The 25919-nt window shown below is 42.1% G+C and overlaps 1 protein-coding gene across 2 annotated transcripts in view; it reads right to left on the bottom strand.

Moving 5' to 3' along the window:
- ARHGAP5 (Rho GTPase activating protein 5) overlaps positions 1 to 25919 on the bottom strand; it is a 113445-nt gene that overhangs the window by 10882 nt on the left and 76644 nt on the right. For both annotated transcript variants that reach the window (XR_012237193.1, XM_073610624.1), the window contains exons 4-5: positions 7781 to 7858; positions 4526 to 4657 (exon numbers count right to left, since the gene is read on the bottom strand). Coding sequence is in view for 1 of the 2 variants with exons in the window: in XM_073610624.1 (XP_073466725.1) it covers positions 4526 to 4657; positions 7781 to 7858 (210 nt within the window). In the remaining variant the exon portion in view is untranslated. The remainder of the gene's footprint in view (positions 1 to 4525; positions 4658 to 7780; positions 7859 to 25919) is intronic.

The raw sequence follows: 25919 nt of genomic DNA, 5'->3' as shown, positions 1-25919 counted from the left end.
ACCAGCACTGCAGCACAATACCACAGTACCTGTACTGTCATAACTTCAAGTAGTGAAGGGAAAAAAATTGTGTTCACCAAAAACCATTTTCTTTGAGTCCACTGATGAACATATGAATTCTTAAGAGTCCTGGGTTATACTGCTGCCTGCAGGAATGCGCATTAACAGAAAAAGGGTAGAACGTGATCCTTAAGCCCATAAGTTTGGATGATGGTCTATCAGTCACCTAGAGATGGTAGAACAAGTAAAAGCACCCTTCCAGGGGGCTATCCAGGATTAAGAATTGGTCCCTCTGAAAGAAGCAGTAGCTGAGAGATTTTCACAGCTCAAACATCCACACAATGAAGGGAAATTTCCTTGTATAAACTGGAACCGGCAGAAGGATGGAAAATGTCCTTGATGACGTAAATGGTAGAAACTAACTCAGGGGGAAAAAAAAAAAAAGTCCTGGGACTCAACACCACCTTGCAGGATAAAGCAATGAGTTTAGGCATTCAGCTAGCAGAGTTTATGGCTGTAAAGAATACAACAAAGGTGGTAGTAAAAAGGAAGATCTCTAAATGGTTTCTAAAGTGTAGCAAAAACCCAAAATAGATCTCACAAAGTCATCAGAGAACATACAAGGGCGCAACATGAGACTCCCTGTACAAAGGTCTTAATCAAAGAGAGAGAAAATTGTATTTTTGTACTCACTGTAAAATCCATTTCTCCGAGTTCGACGGACACAACGCCTCCTTAAATCTTGACCATTGGGTAATATTGCCTCTGCAGGATTAGGACTAGACAGAACATAAAACTTGGCTACGCCCCATGGGCCATCCTCAGTCAGTATATAACCCCCTCCCAGCTCTAGGTATTCAGTTTAGTAGCAAGCGGTAATAGAAGCATTAAAAACTCCATAGAGGTGTGGGTGCTGTGTCCGTCGACAAACTCTGAGGAATGGATTCTATGGGGAGTACAAAAATCGCATTTTCTCCTTAGTTCATCAATGGACACAGTGCCTCCTTAATCTTGACCATTAGGAAGTCCAAAAGCAGTGCCAGAGAAAAATGAGGGGTGGGAAAAATAACCCAAGGCTAAACACAAGAGCCCTAACCAGGACACAGTCACCTTAACCGGGTCACAGGAGCCCCATCTGAAATAAAAATTTAAAGAAAAAAACACCCCTCAAGAGGGAACCCCCCCTCTTTAAACAGCAGCCTACAAAACCTTGCGGCCAAAAGACATATCCGCCGATGCCAAAAATATCTACTCTCTAAAATTTAGTGAAGGTATGCACTGACGTCCAAGTGGCTGCCTTACAAACCTGTGATATTAATGCTTGATGACCGAAGGCCCAAAAAGAACTAAGCGCCCGAGTAGAATGCTCTGTGACAGGGAAAGGTGGAACCAAACCTTTAATAGAAAAGGCCCAAGTCACAGTCTGGCTGATCCATCCGGAGATGGTAGCCGAAGAAGCGGTCAGCCCTTTCCTTGGTCCTTGTGTAACCCCAAAAAGCGAGTGACCCCCGAAAGGGCTCCGTGGCTGCCAGATACACCCGAATCGCACAAACCACATCCAAAGTGTCGAGGTATGCAAAGCAAATTCCTTGGGATGAGCCGGCTTGGGACAAAAGAGAGATGGTAGAACAAGAAGCCCAACCACGACACTACCTGCCTGGAGTTTGCATGTTCTCCCTGTGCCTGCGTGGGTTTCCTCCGGGTACTCCGGTTTCCTCCTACACTCCAAAGACATGCTGGTAGGTTAATTGGCTTCTGTTCAAAATTGGCCCTAGTATATGAATCTGAGTTGAGGACCTTGGATTGTGGGCTCCTTGAGGGTAGGGACCGATGTGGGTGTACGATGTATGTGCGGAGTGCTGCGTGAATTGGCGGCGCTTTATGGGTACCTTAACTAAAAATAGGGATGATTGTAGACACACACCCACACTCACTCAGGTTGAACTGGATGGACTGGTGTCTTTATACAACCTTACTAACTATGTAACTATATAAAAAGGCAGGCAACACAATGCCCTCATTTAAATGGAAGTACGAGACCACTTTAGGTAGGAACGATGGACAGGCACGTAGAACTACCTTATCTCTGTGGACCACTAAATAGGGAACACGACAGGATAATGCTGCCAACTCCAACACCCTATGGGCAGATGTAATAGCCACCAAGAATGCCACGTTCTGGGACAATGTAGGTAAGGGAATCTTCCAAATATTCTTGAATGGAGGTTTCTGGAAAGCCGAGAGTACCAAGTTTAAATCCCATGGTGGCAAAAGAGACCGTACAAGCAGAGCCACATGCCGGACTCCTCGAATAAAGGAACAAACTAAAGAGTGCGTGGCTAGGGGTCGCTAAAAGAATTACGCCAAGGCAGACACCTGGCCCTTGATGGTACTCAAGGCCAACCTCTGCTCAAAGCACCGTTGAAGGAAGACCAAGATCCAAGTTATAGAAAAGGAGCGAGGATGAGCGTCAATCGACTCGCACCAAGAAATGTACGCTTTCCACGTACGACGGTATATCTTTTTAGAAGTTGACTTCCTCGCCTTGAACATAGTAGCGATCACTGATCCAGACAAACCCCTATCCCTCAGTACCCGGCTTTCAACAGCCAAGCTATAAAAACCAGCAACTGTAAAGCAGGATGGAAGCCCCACCCTTGGGACAACTGATCCTCTCAGAGGTAGCTCCCAAGGGACATTTACAGCCACCAGAATGACCTGAAGACTTTCGCCCTTGGTCCTTCCTGGCAGCACGGAAGAAGAGGAAGATGTTGGCCAAACAGCGAAGCTAGGATAACTGCGGCATGAACCAGAGGAACCTGTGACATTGCCACGAGTCTTGGTAACTTCCGGTTGAACTGAACCTGCTGAAGGAGCCGAAGTTGGAGTAGAAAAAAAGGACTACCCTGGTCAGTATTAAATCCATAGTCCGACCCAGGTAATTCAATTTCCTAGACGGGGATAGAGGGGACTTTGGGTAGCTCGGACATCACCCGAACCTTTACAGGAACTATGTTCGCACAAGACGACTCATGGCCCCCTGAAGTGGACAAACTTTGCCCCCATTCTTTGGTACCCCCAAGAGGATACAATTTGTGGATCCCCTTGATGCTCACGAAGGAGGTCCATGAAGCTGGAAACCAGCAAAGATGTCCCCCCACCCCAATTATGGGTGAGGGCAGACCTTCATGCTGAAGGGCTTAGACTTACCAGACCAAGATTGCTTGGAACCTCCCGGGAAAGACTGGAGAGATCTGTTTCCCTTGTCTGCAGTCCCAGGAGCCCAAATAAATTTCTTATGGGCTGAGAAGGAAGGCTTACGTTTATGAGGCCCCTTCCCTTTCTTAGAATGTGGCAGGAAGGAACGCTTAGACCATCCCCCCCACAAAAGGTTGCTTTGGTTGCCCCCACTCCTTATAGACAAACTTGTACAAGTCAAAATATGGCAGATAAGGAAACACCTTTGCTGCACGAGCTGCCTTGTATGTACCAAAAGGGACAGCCACATCCTCCATTTTTAAAGTCTCACGCAGTAACAAGTGCGTCCACCAGCATTTTTTACTTCGCTGCTGCGACCGTGGAGGAGTCATTGTCACTATCAGACGGATCAGGGAGTGTGGTACCAAGTCCCACTAGACGGGCCACGTTTACGGCAGCATCAGACTCAGATAAGACCGACTGAACAGGAGAAGGCAGGGAGAAACTTCCTTTGCCCGCACACCACCTCCACCCAGGATACTAGGGACTGCCGTCAGCACATTAACAGGAAGCTGGGGTTCGGAGGGACCAGGAGCCACCAAGAGGGGATCAGTTAGGGAGATGCGACCCTGAGGCTCCATGAAATAAGGGAGACCCTGTAGCCAAAATGAGTTTTGGCACTGCTATGGACCCCCCCTTTTACCCAGGGAACTTGCTAGTAAACAGATGGGACCCCCAGGGACTCACCCACTACCAGACTGGAGAACACAGGTTCAGATCACTCAGCATGCCATGCATCTCTCTTAAGTATGTATTCCAGGAGGAAGAGGGGCCCGGAAGCTCTGTAGATCATGTGACCCGCTTGGCCCGTCTCTACACATCTCCTTCTCTCCAGCATCGTGCAGGGCTAAGGGAAAATAACCGCCGTGACGTCAGGGACTACAACATGGCCGCCGGCCAAAGACCAAGCCAGACTAAGGGAAAATGGCCGAACGCTGAAAAATCGTTCCCAGAGTCCACAGAAGCCTCTGCTGCTCCCTCTGCATTGGGACCCCTCCAGGTACTGTGCCCACACTGGTTAGAAAAGAGTAATAAATATACGCAACTGAAAGGACCTAGCATAATGCACTTTTTTTCTGGACTTCTGTTTTTCAATAAGACTATATGACACATAAAGCAACCTGACCATTAATTTACTTACTAAAGCATATTTAGGCAAGTTACACAAAAAGAAAAAAAAAAAAATACAAGAAGAATAAATAGATGCTTAAAGAACAAATCATTAACAACTGTCAATGATCACTTAATGCAAACAAATGCCACCTACTTGAAGCTTCCAGAAGGTCTGGGTGATGAACATATGATATTAAAGGTGCTGGCAGGTCTGCAAAGAATGCCTTTAGAGCACCAGCTACTGCATTCACATTTACCTCCATTGAAGCCAAATTCAAATTATTATCTGCAAAACAGAGATTATCTTTCATTAAACTGAAAATGAGTGTCATTACAACATAGTAATAACTTAATCTCCTAGTCAGAATGCATACATATACTACAGAAAAGCAATATTAAAATCTAATCAGTAGAAAGAATTCAAAGCAGTGGATCAAATGAAGGACTTGCACATACCAATTACCTTTCACTTTTTTTTTTTTTTTTAAAGTAGAGTAGCCCTGCACTGCCTAATGAGGGTCATACTCCAGTGCCACCCTTTATAAAAGTCAACACTTTTATACAATAGGCATACTGCAGCAACACATGGATGCTCATCAAGACCTAAATGGTGCTTACTCTTCAGCTATAAGGTCAGAATTACTTTAATTTTTATCTGAAAAGAATTTAGGCAAAAATTGAGAGCCATTAGCCAACCAGCTGTCTTCCCCAGAATGTAGATCACTACACATCCCCATTCTCCAAATTAGAGGGTTCTGATTATCAATGAACCATATAAAGTGGTTGTAAACCTTTATATATACCCAGCGAAGTGATTAGCCTAAGGAGATACACAGGGATGAAACCTGCTACTAAAGTTGTACCTGTTTATGTGCAGCCCTCTCTTTACAGCCATTTTATTCAGCAACTTTCAGCAGTAGAAAGCAGGATCTGACACGTCCGCTGACATCCGACCCGCTCCAATCCAAAAAAGTGTAACAGAGGAAAACCCTACTTTTCCATCCGTTTTCGGATCGGATGACGACGGACTCTACGGTCCGTCATCATCCGATCCCCCATAGGGGAGAGGGGCGATCTGACAGGTCCGTCGCTGCACAATGTGCAGCGACGGACCTGTCATCTTCCTGCTCAGAGGGGATCAGCGGAGCGATCCCCACTGAGCAAGCGGGTGTTCACGGGGCGGATCATCACTGATCCGCCCCGTGTGAAAGAGCCGTCTTTTCAGTGACTAATGCTGATAGCAGAGGGATCAGAGGTCAGAGAGGAATCACACTCAGTACTTTGGATTCAGGAGAGTACAAGTTAGAGGACAGTATCTGTCAACATGCTGTTACATATGAACTCTGTCCAAACTAAACTGCATGCTAAAATATAAAAGCTAAATGGGGGAAACAATTGTTTTAACAATATATAATCTGGTTTCTAGCTGTTGAAAGGAGTGCCAAGAAAGCTGAAACTCTTCATTTACCTGCTGAAATATTTACATACAAAATGTCATAGTTACCTCATTACAAAAAATTAAGAAAAAAAGATACAGAAAACACTACACATTCAAATACAAATCAGTTCCCGCTAACGTTATAGGTCAATTACAGGTACAGCTTTGTGGGCTAATCACCCCCGACTTCTTACGCCTTTAGAAACTCCAACAGTAATAGGTCTCATGGTTGTCCAGCTCTTTGGGTGAGCTGGACAGCTGTATGATGGCTGCAGTAGGTATGCAAAGATCTTAGTCCTGCAGTCCATGAGGGATGCAATAAACTATTAGGAGGTTTAAGTCTATAGCACCTACCAAAAACAGATCAGTTATGGACAAAGAACCATTATTTATTTTTTAAAGTAGGGTGACCCTGAGCACTATTTCATGCATAATAAGCAGTTACGCTGCATTACTGGTATGTATATAAAAGTTTTTAAAATGCTAGAAAGTCAATTAGAAAGTAATTAGGGCTAAAACAACTCAATCGACATAAATCGATTATAATCTATGAAAATAGTTGTCAACTATTTTCAGAATCGATTGGTTGGCCTGCATACAGAATGCATTATTTACAGATCAGGAAATACAGTGCAGCACACATACAGCTTAGTACACCGTCCGTACATGTCAGTAAGTGCCTGAGAATTTGTGAATGCGTGAGGAGCAATGCCTTGTGGGACATATAGTCCTGGCAAGAGAAGGAAGCGAGTGATTCTAAAGGCTGAAGTTTTTTTTTTTTCCCTTGCTATAGGGGCACGCTATACCATACTTTGTAGCTTGCTATGAGGCACTCAGAGCAGGAGGTGCTGGTAGGAGACCCTAGAAGAGGAGAATCAGGGCTGCTTTGTGCAAAACCATTACACAGAGCAGGTAAGTATGACAAGTTTGTTGTTTAAAAAAAAAAAATCTGATGCTTACAATTACTTTAGGGCCCTGTTACTTTCACCGTTTCACAGTATAAATTGACGCCTTATAGTAATTCATATCTGCTGTTTTTGTACTATAAAAGGCTAATTTTTTTTTTTTTATCCTCATGACCGGTGATAAAAAAAAAAAAAATCATGATGCTACTACAGGCTTTAGTAGCAGCATGATTTTTTTTTTCTATTACTCAGACTCGGTGATCACAGAGCACGCTGCGCGCACCTCGCAGGGACACGCTCACAGCGCATGCTCGGGAGGGTGTCTATTGATGGCCTTCCCGGCAATTAAGGCCCACGTTGTAGCCGTCATTCAGCTATAGTGTGGGCGGGAGGTGGTTAAGTTTATATATTAACGAAATTATACACCAAAATTTTGAGTATTTTGTCCGATTAATCGATCAAAACAATAATTGGCCAACTAATCGATTATTAGCCCTACTATGATGTACATATAGAATTGGCAGAACTTAATGGGTTATAGGCTCAAATAGAGAAGTGCAGGGTGCTTAAGAATGAAGCAAAAAAAAAAAAAAAAACAACCCAGTGTTGTAACTTTGACAAAGCAGTGCAGATCAGCTGGGCAGAAGTTTGAGAAATTAATTTATAGCTGTATTCAGTGCATGATGAATGCTGCCAGCGGCGTTTATATTTATAGAGTATCAAACAAAAGCCTTGCTTAGGATCCAGGTTTATTAGAGCCAATACAAATTTACAAGTCTGGCACCAATTATTAGCGGTGTTTGCCAGATGCCCAATTTTGGCTTCCATGTGACCGGAATATACAGCTTGTCCAAAAATGAATGGTATTTTTCATTTTTATAAACACAATTATACGCAGTAAAAATTAATGATGAAAAACGTGACTGATCTTGAATGAGATGTCTGCGGGGTGCGGCTATTCCAGAAGTGGACAACCTCTTTAATATATTACATTTATCTAAAGCACACAAAGAAAACAAGCTTGCTTTAAAATGCCAATGGCTTTCTACATGCACAGATTGCTCACCCTGATCAAATTGTTTCTGAATATTATCTTGGTCCGTCTTGTAGCCACTCACACGATACAGACCTTCGGTACCAAGTCCTGAAATTAAATGGGAGAAAAGTTACATTTCTGGCATTTCTAATGGAAAAGAACCGCAAACCAATTCCAAGAAGAAAAACAAGGTAGCAATAGTATGAGTATTATTAAAAATTGACATCTGCATTAATACTACAAATGGAAAAAGTAAAATGAGTATAAATAGAAACTTGGATCAGACGAACTGATACAGTTGTATGTTAGCAGGATGCACATGACATTGCTAGGCAGGTGGACCAGTTTAATGAGCACCAAAATGTACAGCATGTGCCCTTTTCAAACCAACTAGCAGGATGAAAACATTAACATTTACTAAGGCTGCCTGTAGCCTTTTTGTGGAAATGAAATATACAAAATGAGGTGTTGGCCTCTAAGCTAGATTTCTGCTGCCTAAAGAACTTACAATCAGGTGTTTCTGCCACAGACATACAGACACTAGGACAAATCTGGGCAAAATCCCAAGAGAACAAATGGTGTTCCTTTCAAATAAGGGCAGAACATACAAATTTTATACAGAGCTAGCTGTAGAGTTGCTGAACCCCGACCATGTATCTTTAAAGCAGATCTTCACCCCAAGTTATTGCATAAAGATGCCACAGTCATGGAGGTCCCGCACCACAGGTTGTCTGCACAGGCATGGAGAAATCGCAGCATGTGCACAGATGTGCTGCAGGCCTTTGCCAGGACCCAAAGGCTGGCACATCTGTGCACGCACACACATGGAATCTGGTGGCACACATGCTGTGAGGCACAAGGAGGGCAAAGTCATTCTCACCAAAGCGAGAAAGCAATTTGTGCAAAACACCTAAAAAAAATAAAAATGTATTCGATTGTGGGAGAGGGAGGGGGTTAGAGCTATGTGCAAGTAATTTGATTTTGGGGTGAAGGTCAGCTTTAAAGATGTGTTGAGAGGGAGAATGGTGAGCATTACAGGGGCTGAAGTTCCAACTTGTAAACTTTTCCCTGAAACCAGTTACTTAGGGTGCCACCTTGGCTCTAACAACATCAGAAATAAGCTTGAAAACTAGCAAAGTGAAAACGTTTCTCAAGCTGATTGCTCTAAATTTGCATAGTAACCAAGGGCAATATATTTTAGAGCCCACTTACACTTTTCCAATGCAGTAACAAGCGCATTACCACGATGCACATTACAGGTGAACATGAACCTTTCTAGCAGCCACCAGTTTTCATGTTCACATGGTCTAGACTTGACATATAAGTACTTAGTGGGATGAGTTCATTTCTCCCCTCCTTTACATATATAGTCTCCCCTTGTGTTTGGATGTAACTTTGGACCATATTGTTTATTTATGCTTTTTTACAGACATTGGTGGACTCGCCCCTGATGTGGTAGGAAACCAGGAAACGTGCGTCGGGCCAATTTTGATGCACCAATTTCTTTTTAGATGGTTTTATTTTATCCACTCCCAAGCTACCCCACCATGTTGTTTTCAAGCAATTTCTTTATTATGGACAATTGTTCGATACCTCAATATGCCATCTCCAAGTTGCTAGGATTGTTTTTATGAATATCTTGTCTACAATATGTGATTGTTATGCTTATTTACTATGTTTGTGCTCATATTGCTGCCTTAAAGCTGAGTTCCACTCATTTTTGTGTTTATCAAAAGTCAGCAGCCACAAAAAGTGTAGCTGCTGACTTCACATCCACTCACTTGTCCCACAATCCAGTGGTGCACTCACCACAGCCGTCTTCACCCCGTTTCCTTTGATGGCGCCGGCATCTTCACTATGGGCACCCGTCTGACAGCTTGTGGCTTCACAGCCGGGTGTCCGCAGCCCTACGCTCTGTGACTGAAGTGTTCTGGGACCTGTTATGTGTCCCAGAGGACTTCAGGAAGGTGACTGGAATGAAGTGGGAGCAGAGCGGGTACCGGTCAAAAGCGGGTACCCACTACCCCCCTCCCCAAAGGCTCAGTTTCACAGGAGCTGAGGAGGAGGCCTTAAAGTGGAGTTCCACCCCCCCCCCCCCAAAAAAAAAAAAAAATTAGTAAAGTGCTAAAAAAAAAAAAAAAAAAAAAAAAAACTCGGAGAAAAATTTATTTTTTACTCACCTCTAAATGCCTGCTGCTGGGGGGTCCCTCGTAGTCTGCCTCCTTTGGTGCCTGGACTCCTGGCGTCATTTCCCTTGGCGCAATAAGGGAGATCGCCTCTTCATCCTCCCTCTTGTCAATCATCTGGGACACGTGACCGGTCCCAGATGATTGCGGGGCCAGTGATGGCGCGGCTCGCGTATGCGCAGTGGGTGCCCGGCTGTAAAGCCACAGCTGGGCGCCCACAATTAAAATGCCGGCGCCGCCGAGCGGAAGGGGGGACGAGCGGGGCTTCGATCCCCCGTATCGCTGGACCCTGGGACAGGTAAATGTCCTATTAAAAGTCAGCAGCTGCAGTATTTGTAGCTGCTGACTTTTATTTATTTTTTTAATGGGAACCGCGCTTTAAAGCGCAACTTCCCCTTTTGGGTGGAACTCTGCTTTAACTCAATGCGCAACATGTGAGCCCTTAACATTTCTAAGTACTTATCAGTGCTACATTTGTATTAACTATCTAATTACAAAACTACAACAAGTAGCTGTAAATTACAACATACACTCCCAACAATCTGAAACTCTGCACAGTTCACTGAGAATTTTTACATGTACTATAAAAAAAAGTCTGAAATATTTCAGGCAGTTATATTTTGAAAATGTCTTCATTACTGGGAGGGACAAAAAAAAACAATTTTGAAAACTGTATGTTCAAAGCAAGCCAACAAAGCAAACAAAATAGGTTAGACCTGGATGCAAATGGAAATCATAATACATAGCTTTTTTAGATTGCCATCAAGCTAATTGCAATACTGTTTTGATGTGAGAAGTGTTCCTGTTTAAGGCAATGGATAAGGAGGAATTTATATGCAAACAAGTTTGTCATTGGCATCTCAGCAATCAGGGAAGATTTTCCAATTGTATTAGCTCACACTACCAATTGGATTGTTCAATAACCACTGGCATCTCTGGGCACCTAAAAACCTCAATAATTGATGTACTTCTTTGAGCGTAGGGCATTGAGAACAATGGGTCTAAATGCTTTTTCTTTTGTACCATATAGCTAGTATTATTCTGCATCAGGCATATAAGTAATTTGTGGGTATGGAGCATGGACATGAAAATATTTAATATGCAGTGATTTTAAAATGCTGCATTTACAGTGCATACTTTTTGCACTGCAAATGCAGAAAAAACAAACCAAAAAAAAAAACAAAAACACACTAGCTGCTCACATCTGGACAGCCTCTATATAGAAAGAAAATACATACACATCTCCATTCTTGGCTTGCTGAACTGTATGGTAAACAGGCCAGAATAGAAGGAGATCAAAGTAGTATAGTAGTGTGCATATACAACATAGATATTTATATTCAACAATTCATATTTACCTTACGGAACAAAACGTGATTTTCTGTACATACCATAAAATTAATTTCATGGAGTATATTAAAGTAGCACATGAATTCAGAGATTGAATTTTATACTGCTGTCCACAGAAGGATTTGGACATTAACAAATATTTCAGGCCAACCCAATGTAACAGAGCAGGATCACAGAGGGGTGGGACCTGCATCTATCAAACTCCAAGAAATGAAAAATCCCATTATCTCTCTCATTCACTAAATGGCACAAAATTCAGACGGTCTGCCGGGATATTCAAAAGCAGTCCAACTGAGGAAGTGGGCAATGGCAACAAAACATTAACATACTCACAAAGCCAAACGGGATTACCTACACCTCAAAGAACAAAATGCCGAACTCAATGCCAAAAGATGCCATTAGATAAGGCCTGAACATACACCTGGTAAAAGTCAGAGAACATGTGACCACAAGACCAGATGACAGCCTTACAAATTTGAGAAACTGCAATGTGAAGCCAAAAAGCCCAAGCAGCACTCACAGATCTAGTAAAAAAAGTCTTGACAGGAAGAGGTTGAACCAGAACCTTAAAGTGTAAGTTCACCTTTACAGAAAATCTATAATGCCGCGTTCACACGAGCGGACTTTACGGCAGACTTTGTCCGACATACGTTGACGGACTTTACGACGGACTTTCCTACACACAATCAACCAAAGTCCGACGGATTCGTACGTGATGACGTATGACCGGACTAAAACAAGGAAGTTCATAGCTAGTAGCCAATAGCTGCCCTAGCGTCGGTTTTTGTCCGTCGGACTAGCATACAGACGAGCAGACTTTTCGACCGGACTCGAGTCCGTCGGACAGATTTGAAACATGTTTCAAATCTAAGTCCGTCAAACTTTTGAGAAAACAAAGTCCGCTGGAGCCCACACATGATCGAATTGTCCGACGAAATCCGGTACGCCGGACCAAGTATGCCGTAAAGTCCGATCGTGTGTACGCAGCATAAGGTGAACTTACACTGGACCCCCTTCCCATTTCACCCAGTCCCGCTAACCTGGAGTCCAGCAATCCACTGCACTGACACATCGTATCGCCACTGTACCGGCCTGGGGATTTGAAATCCCTGTGGCTTTCTCTCCTCTTTGCCTGCAGTGACAGGACGGGTTACATGGGTTTTGATTGGTCGGCACCACCCATGTGACGGTGCTGACCAATTAGAATGCTCCTAAATGTACCTCCGGATTTGGAGATTAAGCTGCGGGGGATTTCTAAGCCCCAGACCGGCGAGGTCGCAACCTCTTAGCGGGTGATCGCCGCGCTCCAGGTCAGCGGAACTGGGGGGGTGAGGAGGGGGTCTTGTGTAAGTTCACCTTACAGATTTTTTTGAAAAGGTGAACTTACCCTTTAAGATCATACATGTAAAAGCCAGTAAATTAGAATATTTTGAAAAACTTGATTTATTTCAGTAATTGCATTCAAAAGGTGTAACTTGTACATTATATTTATTCATTGCACACAGACTGATGCATTCAAATGTTTATTTCATTTAATTTTGATGATTTGAAGTGGCAACAAATGAAAATCCAAAATTCCGTGTGTCACAAAATTAGAATATTGTGTAAGGGTTAAATTTTGAAGACACCTGGTGCCACAAACTAATCAGCTGATTAACTCAAAACACCTGCAAAGGGCTTTAAATGGTCTCTCAGTCCAGTTCTGAAGCCTACACAAACATGGGGAAGACTTCAGATTTGACAGCTGTCCAAAAGGCGACCATCGACACATTGCACAAGGAGGGAAAGACACAAAAGGTTATTGCTGAAGAGGCTGGCTGTTCTCAGAGCTCTGTGTCCAAACACATTAATAGAGAGGCAAAGGGAAGGAAAAACTGTGGTCAGAAAAAGTGTACAAGCGATAGGGATCACCGCGCCCTAGTCAAGATTGTGAAAAAAAACCCATTCAAAAATGTGGGGGAGATTCACAAGGAGTGGACAGCTGCTGGAGTCAGTGCTTCAAGATCCACCACCAAGAGACGCTTGAAAGACATGGGTTTCAACTGCCGCATACCTCGTGTCAAGCCACTGTTGACCAAGAAACAGCGCGAAAACCGTCTCACCTGGGCTAAGGAAAAAAAGAGCTGGACTGCTGCTGAGTGGTCCAAAGTCATGTTTTCTGACGAAAGCAAATTTTGCATTTCCTTTGGAAATTGAGGTCCCAGAGTCTGGAGGAAGACAGGAGAGGCACAGGATCCACGTTGCCTGAAGTCTAGTGTAAAGTTTCCACCATCAGTGATGGTTTGGGGTGCCATGTCATCTGCTGGTGTCGGTCCACTCTGTTTCCTGAGATCCAGGGTCAACGCAGCCGTCTACCAGCAAGTTTTAGAGCACTTCATGCTTCCTGCTGCTGACCTGCTCTATGGAGATGGAGATTTCAGGTTCCAACAGGACTTGGCGCCTGCACACAGCGCAAAATCTACCCGTGCCTGGTTTACGGACCATGGTATTTCTGTTCTAAATTGGCCAGCCAACTCCCCTGACCTTAGCCCCATAGAAAATCTGTGGGGTATTGTGAAAAGGAAGATGCAGAATGCCAGACCCAACAACGCAGAAGAGTTGAAGGCCACTATCAGAGCAACCTGGGCTCTCATAACACCTGAGCAGTGCCAGAAACTCATCGACTCCATGCCACGCCGCATTAATGCAGTAATTGAGGCAAAAGGAGCTCCAACCAAGTATTGAGTATTGTACATGCTCATATTTTTCATTTTCATACTTTTCAGTTGGCCAACATTTCTAAAAAATCCCTTTTTTGTATTAGCCTTAAGTAATATTCTAATTTTGTGACACACGGAATTTTGGATTTTCATTTGTTGCCACTTCAAATCATCAAAATTAAATGAAATAAACATTTGAATGCATCAGTCTGTGTGCAATGAATAAATATAATGTACAAGTTACACCTTTTGAATGCAATTACTGAAATAAATCAAGTTTTTCAAAATATTCTAATTTACTGGCTTTTACCTGTACATTTGAATGATGATCTTTCTGAGCCACCAAGAAATGGTTCAATGGGAAGCAGGCTCCCCATAACAATAAGTGTCAAGAATTACAGTTAAACCCCTTCTACACTGGGCAGTGCCAGCGTTAGCGGTAAAGCGCTGGCAATTTTAGGGGAGCTTTACTGCTGTTATAGCGGTGCTTTTTGGCCGCTAACAGGGTGCTTTTACCCCCCCCAGCGGACGAGGAAAGGGTTAATAGTGTCCATGTAGCGGTGCTTCGCAAGCGCTGCCCATTCATTTCAATGGGCATACCAAAGATGCTGCTTGGTCTTTCACACTGGGGTGGCTTGAGAGGCATTTTTCAGGCACTTTACAGGCACTATTTTTGGCGCTAAAACATCTGAAAAGCGCCCCAGAGTGAAAGGAGTCTTAGTCTTTGCCTTGGAAGCAGTGGCTGCAAGGTAGACACATACAGCACAAACGTCATCAAGAAAATGGAGGGATATCCCCTTCTGATGAACCAAAGCTGGACAGCGGGATGGAAGAATAATGTTGTGGTTTAGCTGAAAGGCCAAAACTACCTTAGAAAGGAAGAAAGCTCTAAGCCTCAACACCACCTGTCCCTGCGTACTGCAAGACTAGAAAGGGTCCTTTACAGGATAACTCAGACAATTGCCTCGTAGAGGAGATTGCAACAATAAACACAGCCTTACGAATAAAAGCGGCAAACTGGTAACAAGGCTGCTAGTCATTTGGCAAGCATTAACATTTTGTCAGGGTTCTGCTAGGGTTCTCCATAAAGGATGGCAGCTAACAGCCAGCATACTAGAAAGGTCTTTGTGGTCTTAGCCATTCTAAAGGAAGCCAGACTGGGGAGAGCACTGGTGGAAGCTTCAGGCTAATCCTCAAGTTTTAAGAAGGTGTGTGTCATAACGACTGAGAATGTCTCCAAGTTCGGGATTTCTGGCATTGCCTCTTAAGGACTTAGAGACCCAGCTTTATACAGGAAGCCAAGGCTCTATTCACACCTAGGTGATTTGAATTGTGGACGGAAATGCCGTGATACCAAATTGCGGCAAAATGCAAGAGGGGTTTGCGATGCCATTACGTCTTCAATGGTACCCAAATTGCTGCGATAAATTGAGCTGAAATCACGGCAAATCACAACGCTGACGCCCAAAAGAAGCTCCTTTTTGAGCTTCAAGCTTTGCGAATTTGCCTAGATTGGAGTGACATTAAGAAGTAATGGCATTGCAAACATGACACGCGATTTGAAATTGTGGGCAGAATCGCAGCGATTCAAATCACCTAGGTGTGAATGGAGCCTATTACCTTGGTTAGATCAGTTAAGTAATGAGCAGAGAGTCAAGACAGTTGCTAGTTAGCCAAAAAAAAATTCTATCGTGCGACGCCCTATGGGGGGTGGGGGGGGGGGTGGGGGCTACACAGTAAATCTAGGGAACACTTAACACTAGGCCTTAAATAACAAACTTAGCTGTTAGTAGCTGGAAAGGGTCAGGTGGCCAAAAGGTCACCAGGTCACTGTAGGCAGGCAGCAGAGATGAACCAAGGATAGATCCACATGCCACCTGCAGTCAGGAGCAGATGTGCGCAAAAACAACACTTTACCCAGTATATGCTGCCTGCACTCTGTCCCTTGGGGTTGGCACTTTTCATAGTAAACCAACAGAAACCAGAAATATTTAATGACACAGTGGTTCTAGTAACACAGTTTCCAGTAATTGGCCTATTCACCCCTCAAGGAAAAGGTCATACTTAGGGCTGTACCTTTGGAGTTGGACAGCATTCCACAGCTAATAAATAACACTCGGGTCTGGAAAATGCCACAATGTTGAGCCCAGTGACCAAAAGTCACATCTGAAGCAGGCCTAGCAATGTCCAGTCCATTGGGATCCAGGTAGGGCCTTCAAAACTAGTGCTTATCCAGGTTGTACATGCCAATATGAAATCTTATATTTAAACATATTTTGTTTTTTCTACTTTCTGGTTGAGTAAGGCACTGGATCTGTAGCTGGGGCCTCACAGATGCATCTTGGGAAGGCTATACCACCAGTGGCTTCACCCCCAAATGATGTGCACTGTCACGTGTTCAGAAGGCAAACCAAAATGAATCAGAAATGTGCCCCTTTTGAAAATGGCCACCATGAGGAAAAATTTAATTTGGGGGAGGAGGGGGTGGTTTTGGGATATGCAGGTATGCAAATAAGAAAATTCCTACAATTATCCTATATAGCTTGCCATTATTTGCCAAACGTTTAAAGGTGCCTTTAGGAACTTGTTCACACCATCCTGTACACCAAAACATTCTGTTTTAGTGTGAGCTGCTTACATTCTGTACAGGCAGTACCTTACATTTTTACAAGAAATGGAACAGTTTACTTTTGTTTTCCTTTTTTCCATTTTTATATTTACGGAATTGTCAGAAAGTAACATTTCCAATCATTTCTAAGAACCACAGTAGAGCTGCAGTGCAGAGATGGACTGAGACTTCGGATAAGCTCCAATGCAGTGCAAAAAAAATGCAGACATGCTGCATTTTTTGTGTACTTCTCCATTCCAATCTGGTGTGAACAGGGCAGATAGCAAACAATTGTTTTCTATGTGACCTTGCGGAGGCCTCTTCTGGTACAGAAAAAACGCAGGTTATTGTACAGGACAAAAACAAGCCCTAATGGTGCACATCTTAAAATCAGAAATAAAGTATTTGGTAAGGAAACAAGTAGCCATTTTTCTGCAACTGCAGTCAGCTCTTGGTTGATCTAAATCATCATAGTTATTTCCTGTCTCAGAGCAGATGTCACAGGGAGAATTTTACTTCTTCTAGATGAAGCAGTGCTGATCCACTGGGGACCATTTCCAGCACTTCCTTTTTATTGCAGATGGCCAGCTAAGTGAACACAGATTTCAAAGCTCCAAAAAACAAGATTTGGGCTAGTTTAGGGTAATCCAGCAAACAAATCATCATGTCGCCAACACGGCCATCACAAACACCTGCCAAAGTGTCAGCTTTAGTTCAACAGTCTTTTATGCCAAGTGTTTTTGAGCAGCTGTATGCTATACCCATTACAAAGACTTCAGTGAATATGGCTATAACATATTCCACAAGTAATAATACTTTAGATTTTCACAAAAGGAGTTCAGCTTAAAAAAAAAAATGCATCAAATTCCACTGTTAATATTAAACCTGGTAGGCTGTCTGGTTGAATACAGATTTTAGAATTTTTAGAAGAATCCAGTCAGAGCCTGTGCTTTCCTGCTGCAATACAGATCCATTACTAGGAAACACAGATCCTGCCTGGCAGCACTGGATTTCTTTTTGTTTTTTTCTTGTTACACACTAAGGCCCCTTTCACACATGCGGACCATTCATATCTGCCTGTCAGTTTTTTCAGGCGGACCTAAATGGATGCTCCATGTACCTCTAAGGAGCGACGGATGTCAGCGGTGACATGTCCGATGACATCCGATCCGCTCTGCTAAATCCAGATGGATAGAAACCCTATTTTCCATCTGTCTGGTGGATTGGATGAAAATGGACAGGCAGTCCTTTTCATCTGAAATCCCCATAGAGGAGAGCGGAGATCTGGCAGGTCCGTATCTACACAGTGAGCGTAGATGGACCTGTCATCCGCCGGCTCAGCGGGAATCAACGGATCGATCCCTACCGTGCAAGCAGCGTCCATGAAAACGGTTCCGCATGTGTGAAAGGGGCCTAAAGGAGGTCAATTTTCAGAAAGTACTCATGGTACATTTGTAATCCTGAAGCAAACAAATGATCCCAGGACACAATTCACAAGTCAAACACATTATATACAAATACAGGAGCCAAATGCCAAAGGAGATTCCTTACTATGTCTCCAAGCCTCCAATACCGTTTATTTTAGCCATTCTGGAATATAAACACTTTGATCACTGCATCACAAGTCTTAGGCCCGGTTCACACCTATGCGTTTAATGCTTTTTGCAGAAACGCACTAGTGTCCATTTAACATGGTTGCCTTTAGGACATGTTCACATCTACGCTTTTTTCAGCTGCTGTGTTTTTGGAAAGGGTCAGGGACAATGCATTTTTGGTTCAATATACTTCAATTGAGAAGCTGCAGAAAAGTAGTACTTTTTTGCTGTGATTTGCGTTTTTAAAATCTGCCCAACAGCAAAGAGGCCAAAAAAACAAAAAGCATAAAAAAAAAAATGCAAAAACCGCATAGAAAAAAAAAAAAAACCACAAGAAAATGCGCATGCAAAAAGCACTGCAGAAACAGAGCAAACCGAGGCTCAAACTGCCCACAGACGCTTCAAATCTCATCCGGTTCAGCAGGGATGAGGACTTGAGAGATTATTAGTAAAAAGCAGCACACTGTACAGTTAGGCACCTATTTAACCCTTTGATCTCCCTAGATGTTAACCCCTTCCCAGCCAGTGTCATTAGTACAGTGACAGTGTATATTTTTTACACTGATCACCAATAATGGCACTGGTGACATTAGTGGCAGTTAGTCAGTTCCTCCCAGCATCAGTTAATGTCAAATTGTCTGCCGCAATATCGCAGTCCCATTATAAGTTGCTGATCACCGCCATTAGTGTGAAATGGGAAAAACAAAATGGAAACTAAGTTATAAAATGGATGTGGTTAAGCTAAATATCCCTTCAATTAGTAGTATAAAAAAATTTCCAGTATATATACTCCAGTTTGTAAGCACAATAACTTTCACGCAAACCAAACGCTTATTGGGATTTTTTTTATCAAAAAGATGTAGCAAAATAAATTTTAGCCACAAATTATAAAGAAATTTGATTTTTTTTTAATTTTATTGGCAATGTTCAACAGCAGAAAGAAAAAAAATTTGCTTTTGTTTTTCAAAATTTTCGGTCTTTTTTTGTTTATGTCACAAAAAATAAAAAATCATCAAATACCACTAAAAGAAAGCCAATTGTGTGAAAAATAAATGATAAATTTGGCTTGGGTACAGCGTTACATGACTGCGCAATTGCTGGTTAAAATAGCACAGTGCTGAATAGCAAAAAATGGCCTGGTCACGAAGGGGGTAAAATCTTCCGGAGCTGAAGTGGATAGACTGCACGGTTTGTGTACATTTGTTATTGCTCAGTTTTCCACTTTATCATTTTGGGTAAAGGGAGGGGAACAAAGCAGGGGAATGCATAAAGTGTGTCAGAGACACCTTTTAGAATTCCGTCAGCTGCCGCACCAAAACACTTTTTACTTCCAATCCATGTACAGGTCACACGGATTGGCTGGGCCTACACTCTTGTGGACTTCAAATTGGCATGAAATCCAAAACTGTATTCTATTGCAGCTTATAAAACGTATTAGATGTGGTGGCTGCATCAGTTTTAATCCCTTTGGCTTTTCTCCCCGTTTTCACCTTGTGATCTGGCCAGCAACACCTCCTCTATTACTGAGACACAACTCTGGAGGAATGAGCACATGAGGCACAACAGACGGCAGCATTGTAACTCATGGGAGGGGAGTTTAGTGTCAAAATGTATTAGCAGATTTGGTTAACCTAACAAATTGATTGAAGCCAAATTCCAGCTCACATTTTATAAGCAGTTATAGCAAATATTTGTTTTTATTTCTTTTTGGGATAAAGGTTTTGCATAAATAAAAGCTGATGATTTTAATCACCCCTGCTAGTGTTCAGTGGTTTTTCTTATTCATGTAAACTGATACATTCTGCTGGAGAGCTTGTGCTTTGGAAAAACAACAGATTTGCTGGCTGGATCACCAGATGAAAATAGAAGAAAGCAAGCCTAAAAAGAAAAAAAAAAAAATGAATACAGCCATCGCATATAAGAATTGGTAAGAAGCAAGATAATGTTTGCTTTTGGGCTTAAAACGGCTTCAAAGCCAAACTCCAGCTAACATTTTTTAAGCACCTCTTTCAGTGGTAAAGTATAACTGAAGGCAATTTTTAAGGTGTGGAGAGGGTTTAGAACACCTGTCAAGTTTTTATTAATCCTCACCAGGACAGAAATAGAGGGGGAACCTTCCAATAGGGACACCAATTCTTGTAAAACAAGCAATTAGCAGGGATTTCCTCTGACTTCCTGTTGTCACCAGAAGTGAAGGGAAAAATCTCCCCTAATGGCCATATTTCTCCTGTTCTCTTTCAAATAACAGCAATCTGAAATGAATCACTCGTTTCTTTAAATACACTACCAATTTTGTCATTGCTGTCATAACCAAATATAAAACCTAAAAAAAAATTAAAAAAAAAAAAAAAAAAAAATGTAGCCTGGTCAGGGTAGTCTTTAACGCGATGCAAAAGGGGCAGATGCCCTGGTTCCAGTCATTGTTGAGGGGCCCAAAGCAGCTGCCCCTTGAGCCTGCGCTGCTGCTTGCCAGTGTCAGCCAGAGTTCGGCCACTGGCCATGCTGGCAGCTCACTACTGTCACTTGTAAATACTTGCATGTACGCAGCACACCCTTGAACCCTGCACACCCCTTAATCCTGCACTTTGTACAAAGCAAACCCCTCACCCCTGCACGTACGGCAATCCTGCACTCTGTACATAGCGCACTCTTCAACCCTGTACTTTGTATATAGTGCACTTCTGAACCCTGCAGATAGCAATTGTCTATGCTATATTTTTTGTTTGACATACTTTTTCCATGAAAGTGGAGTTACCCTTTAATGCATTTTATCTGAACACTAATGATTATCAAACATTTTCATGACCAGTTTTTCATTAAACTAAACAGAATTCCTGTGTTCTGGGCACACACTCTGAAAGCATACGGCCTTAAAAGAAAGCAACACTTGGTAGTGTGTTTATTTTATGTATTTATGCAAGTCAAAGATTAACAGGCTGCTGGCAGAGGGACTCGATACTGCAGATGTGCCTCGTGGATGCCTGAAAATACTGGGATGATGTACACAGCTTTTAATGGTATATTTTACAGAGCAGAATGGGAGCAAATAACTGAAGTACATAGGATTTTTACACACTTTAAAGTGGGAGTAACCTCCCATGTATGATTTTTACCTATAGGTAAGGCTGTAATAAGGCTTACCTATACATACAGTAAACAGCTCCTAAATGTGCACCGTTTAGGAGATATTTACTTTAGATCCAGCCAGTGGCATCACCGGTGCATGTGCTCTGAAGGAATGGCATACCCGTGCCATAAAACAGCGACTCCTGTGCATGTGTGACGTCATCACCGATTTGGCCATTTATATAGCCGAAGTCCGCCGACCCGGAAGAAAGATCGATTGAGGACAGAAGCGCCTGCAGTGGTGACAGGGCGTGCAACATAATGTGCTTTGTTATATAGTTGGTGAGGTTGAAAAAAAAAGACAAAGTCCATCCAGTTCAACCTGTGTGTGTGTGAGAGCGCGTTTATGTTAGTTCTACATTGTATATCCCTGTATGTTGTGGTCTTTGAAGTGCCCATCTAATAGTTTTTTGAAACTGTCGATCCTCCGTGCTGATACCACTGCCTGTGGAAGAGAATTCCACATTCTTATCGCTCTGACATGTACGGGCCTTCCTTTATCCATATGGAAGCTCACTTCATAGAAGGTTACTAGATTGGTCTTGGCAAGAACGATTCTTCATGAATCCATGCCGATTAGTGTAAATACCTTTTTCATTACTGAAATCTAGTATATAGTCCCTTATCCATTCCAATATCTTGCAGACTATTGAGGTTAGGCTAACTGGCCTGTAGCTCACAGGGCTATATCTCGGCCCTTTTTTAAATATTGGTGCTAAGTTGGCTTTTCTCCAATCAGCTGGTACCATTCCAGTCAGTAAAAGGTCCACAAAAATTAGGAACAATGGTCTGACTATCACCCGAGTTCCTTAACCAATCAAGGACCGAGCCTCTTTCTGAGATGTGTTGTTTACAAGTTAAACACAGTTTTTTTTGCTAGAAAATTACTTAGAACCCCCAAACATTATACATTTTTTTCTAACACCCTAGAGAATAAAATGGCCGTTGTTGCAATACTTTCTTTCACACCATATTGGCGCAGCGGTCTTACAAGCACACTTTTTTTTGGTAAAAATACACTTTTTTGAATTAAAAAATAAGACAACAGTAAAGTTAGCCCAATTTTTTTTTATATTGCGAAAGATAATGTTAAGTTTTTCAAGTCCATTTCTAATTCTCTCCTCGGTTAACCATGAGGGTGCTTCTGGTGACTTGCTATGAAAATGAAACACATTGATTACTGTCTTGGTTACTGTATCCCCCCGTTTCTTTTGTGAAGACTGAGAAGACTATATTCAAAACCTTTGCCATCTGTCTTTTGTAACCCTTCATCATCCTTTATGGAGCCAATATGTTCTGGCCTCCAATTCTTACTATTTATATACGTAAAGTATTTCTTGGGAATTTTTTTCCCTCTGCTCCGCTCTGTGCCTTTCGTGTTGTAACGTGGCACCCTTACATTTCTTATTGCATGCTTGGTAAAGTTGGAATGCTGACAATGACCCCTCAGCCTTGTATTTCTTTTTAAGGCTTTTTCTTTATATGCATTTTTACGTTGAGTTGAGCCACCCAAGATTTTTTTTAAGCTATTTTAAATTTATTTCCCATTGGAATGCACTGACCAATACCTTTATTTAGTATGCTCTTAAAGCACTCCCATTTATTTTCCGTGCTTTTTGTTCCCAGGATTTTATCCCATTTAATATTGTCTAGCAGAAAGCGCAGTTTTGAGAAGTTGACAAACTTTTTTTAACTATCGCTTTAATATAGTGCAACTAACCAGTTCTTAGTACATTCTCTGCCAGTACAGAAAAAATACTTGTTGATCCTGACAGAAATCCAAAGTCTTCCTGCGCGCTGAACTAAAATATATCAAACAATCTTATTAGCCTTCCCAGCTATCTTCTGTGAAATACAATGCAAAACCCATCTATGTAATGGAGATGAAAGGAGGGAAAAGTTGTCTGTCATTCAAATCAGGACAGCCGCTTAAGGGTGAAAACATTGCTCTCCCATAGACACAGTGGAAGGTGAAAATAAAGGAAAAAAGCACAAAAAAAAAAGAAGAATGCTTGCACCACATCTAAATAATGAAAATCTGCCATATATGAAATTTTTGGTTTTGGGATTAGACATGCTTTCCTATAAGAATGCAGTCAACTGATGAGTCAAAAAAATAACCGGTAACTTGGGCCTGTCCCACAGCAAGTGTGGTCAAGTCACAAAAGACATCATACAAATTTAGATAAAAGCCTGACACACAGGTTTACCAAAGCGCATGCAAACTGTGTTACGCAGAGTTTTTTGTTTTTTTTTTTTGTACGTTTTCCATTTCTACTAGTCATTAATAACCACATTAATATCAACCAGGGGGAAAAAAAAAAATCCACAACTTCATGCTCCTTAAAACACATCTCATTCACACCTGAGCGTTTTGTAGCTTGAAGCCTCAAGCTACAAAACGCTGGAGGGGAAAAAAATCAATTATTCTCTATGGAGATTGTTCACATCTCCACTCCAAAACGCCTGAAGCTCAAACAAGTTCTGGAACTTTTTTTTTTAGGCAAATGTGGGCATTTTCTGCTTTTTACATTGGTGACCTTTTGACCTGTACAAAAACACATCAAAATCTTGGCAAAAATGCATTAAAAATGCAGCAAAAATTAAGCGACTTTCTGCCTGAAAACGTTACGCTCAGGTGTAAATGGGGCTTTAGAGGAGCCATGTAATTCTGATCAGCGGGAAAAAGCCTTAACCGTTGTTTGAGCTTATCTGCCTCCCAGCAACACAGAAGTTATTTCCCTTGCCAGAGATCATTATAATAAACTATCTAATAACAAATGCAAAGAAGACAATAACAAAACCTTAAAAGCAGGTAAGAATTTAATGAGGGGCTTTGCTGGCAGCCAGAGGTAACCATGGCACATGCATAAGGAATGGGAAACATTTTATTGGACAAATGTACTGAGCTAATTGGACCCTGGGGATCCAAATGACACGATGGATAAAAGAACAGAGCAATGCTCCTTCATTTTATCACTCACACAGATACAGTGCACTGCAGCCAGCCAACTACTGGTTAAACATGTTATTACAGTATTTTAAAATATTACATAGCACAAATTATTAATTTTGACTATTGCTGCTTTACAGATGGGAGGGCGGCATCACCTCCTTCACTTGCCTTTACCAATGCTCCTAGCAACCTGTTCTGTCTGACATCTAGACTATAATATACAGTAGAGTAAAGCATTCACAGCCATGCTCAGCAACTCATCACCTATTAATTGCCTAAAGCATAAAAACAGCTTATGTGAATGCAGAGATAATGGGACATGTAAATAAAAGCCAATTAGAATTGCAGCCGGTCTCTTTACATTGTCACGTTGAGAAGCTGAAATAGCATATTTAGATATTACACCATTTGTTCTGGCTTATCACCGATGACTACTATGGTATTCTACAGCTTCACTATTCCATTATACACACATACAAACTGACTTGGCATAACCACTGGTATTTAGAAGATATCTAGTGCACTTCAGTGGCATCTGGAGCCAAAGTCCAGCCACATCTGCTAGACCATAATCTTTTTTATTGTATTATCCTTGCTCTGTCTGTTGTGTTGATTTGAGCAAGTAGCTACCTACAGCAGCCAGAATCATTGCTTCTTTTTGGAAGGTCAAGGCTGGCTGGCATCTGCTTCACTTTTGTGCCACATTTTCTTCTAGTCTTTTGTAGATTAGCCATTTGTAGGATTAGCCATTTTGTTTATAGCAGGGTCTAAAAGTCTGAGCCAACCACTAAAAAGGTTCTCCACTGAAACTAGACTGAAAAGAACATACTGAAACTAGATATAAGCAGCTGAAATGATAAATCTCAAATCCTGTAAATGCTTGTCCCCATCCATTCCATAAGCCAAATTTCCCTCTGGGTTAAGTAAAACTACTCTTTACATTATAGATTGAACAGGAAAGTTCAGGAACCAGAATGGGGTCAAGTCAGGACCCATTCATACTATGTTCTTTGGGCTGTGAAGGTCAATGTAAGCCCAAGGCTATGACAAGTTAAAATCTATGGTTTCCAACAAACCCAGTTCACACAAATGCTGTGTGCCACGTGTGGAAATGGAAAATGCTATATTTAAAAGCTGCACAACATGCTGCACTACATTACAACTCACCATAGCACACACAAAGTGCATTAGGAAAGAAAGATAAATAAAAAAAAAAAAAAAAAGGGGAAAATAAAGGTCAATGCCAGAAGCTAGGAGGAGCTATTAATAGGTTATCAAACAGAGGAGATTTTATTTATAGCCATGTAAAAGGTTGACTGCATGAACAATAGATTAAGCTGAAATGCTCAAAAGTACGGTATATCAGGACCAGTTTGCCTCTGCAATGATTTGTGCACAATGTGTTTTGTGTATTTCCAATATGTAAATCTGACCAACGGAACAGGGAGGGCAATATAATAAGCAGCTTTTCGGTTACAAAACAGAGGACTGCAATTAAAGGGTTTGTAAACCCTCGTGTTTTTTCACCTTAATGCATCATATGCATTAAGGTGAAAAAACTTCTGTCACTGACCAGCCCACCCACCGTTGCACTCACATAAATGCTGGACTAGGGAGCGTGCCCGCACGGTTACCCGCAGGGAGAGCGC

Source organism: Aquarana catesbeiana, linkage group LG13 (assembly GCF_042186555.1).
Source record: "Aquarana catesbeiana isolate 2022-GZ linkage group LG13, ASM4218655v1, whole genome shotgun sequence".
NCBI lineage: Eukaryota > Metazoa > Chordata > Amphibia > Anura > Ranidae > Aquarana > Aquarana catesbeiana.
This window is presented reverse-complemented; position numbering and strand designations above follow the sequence as displayed.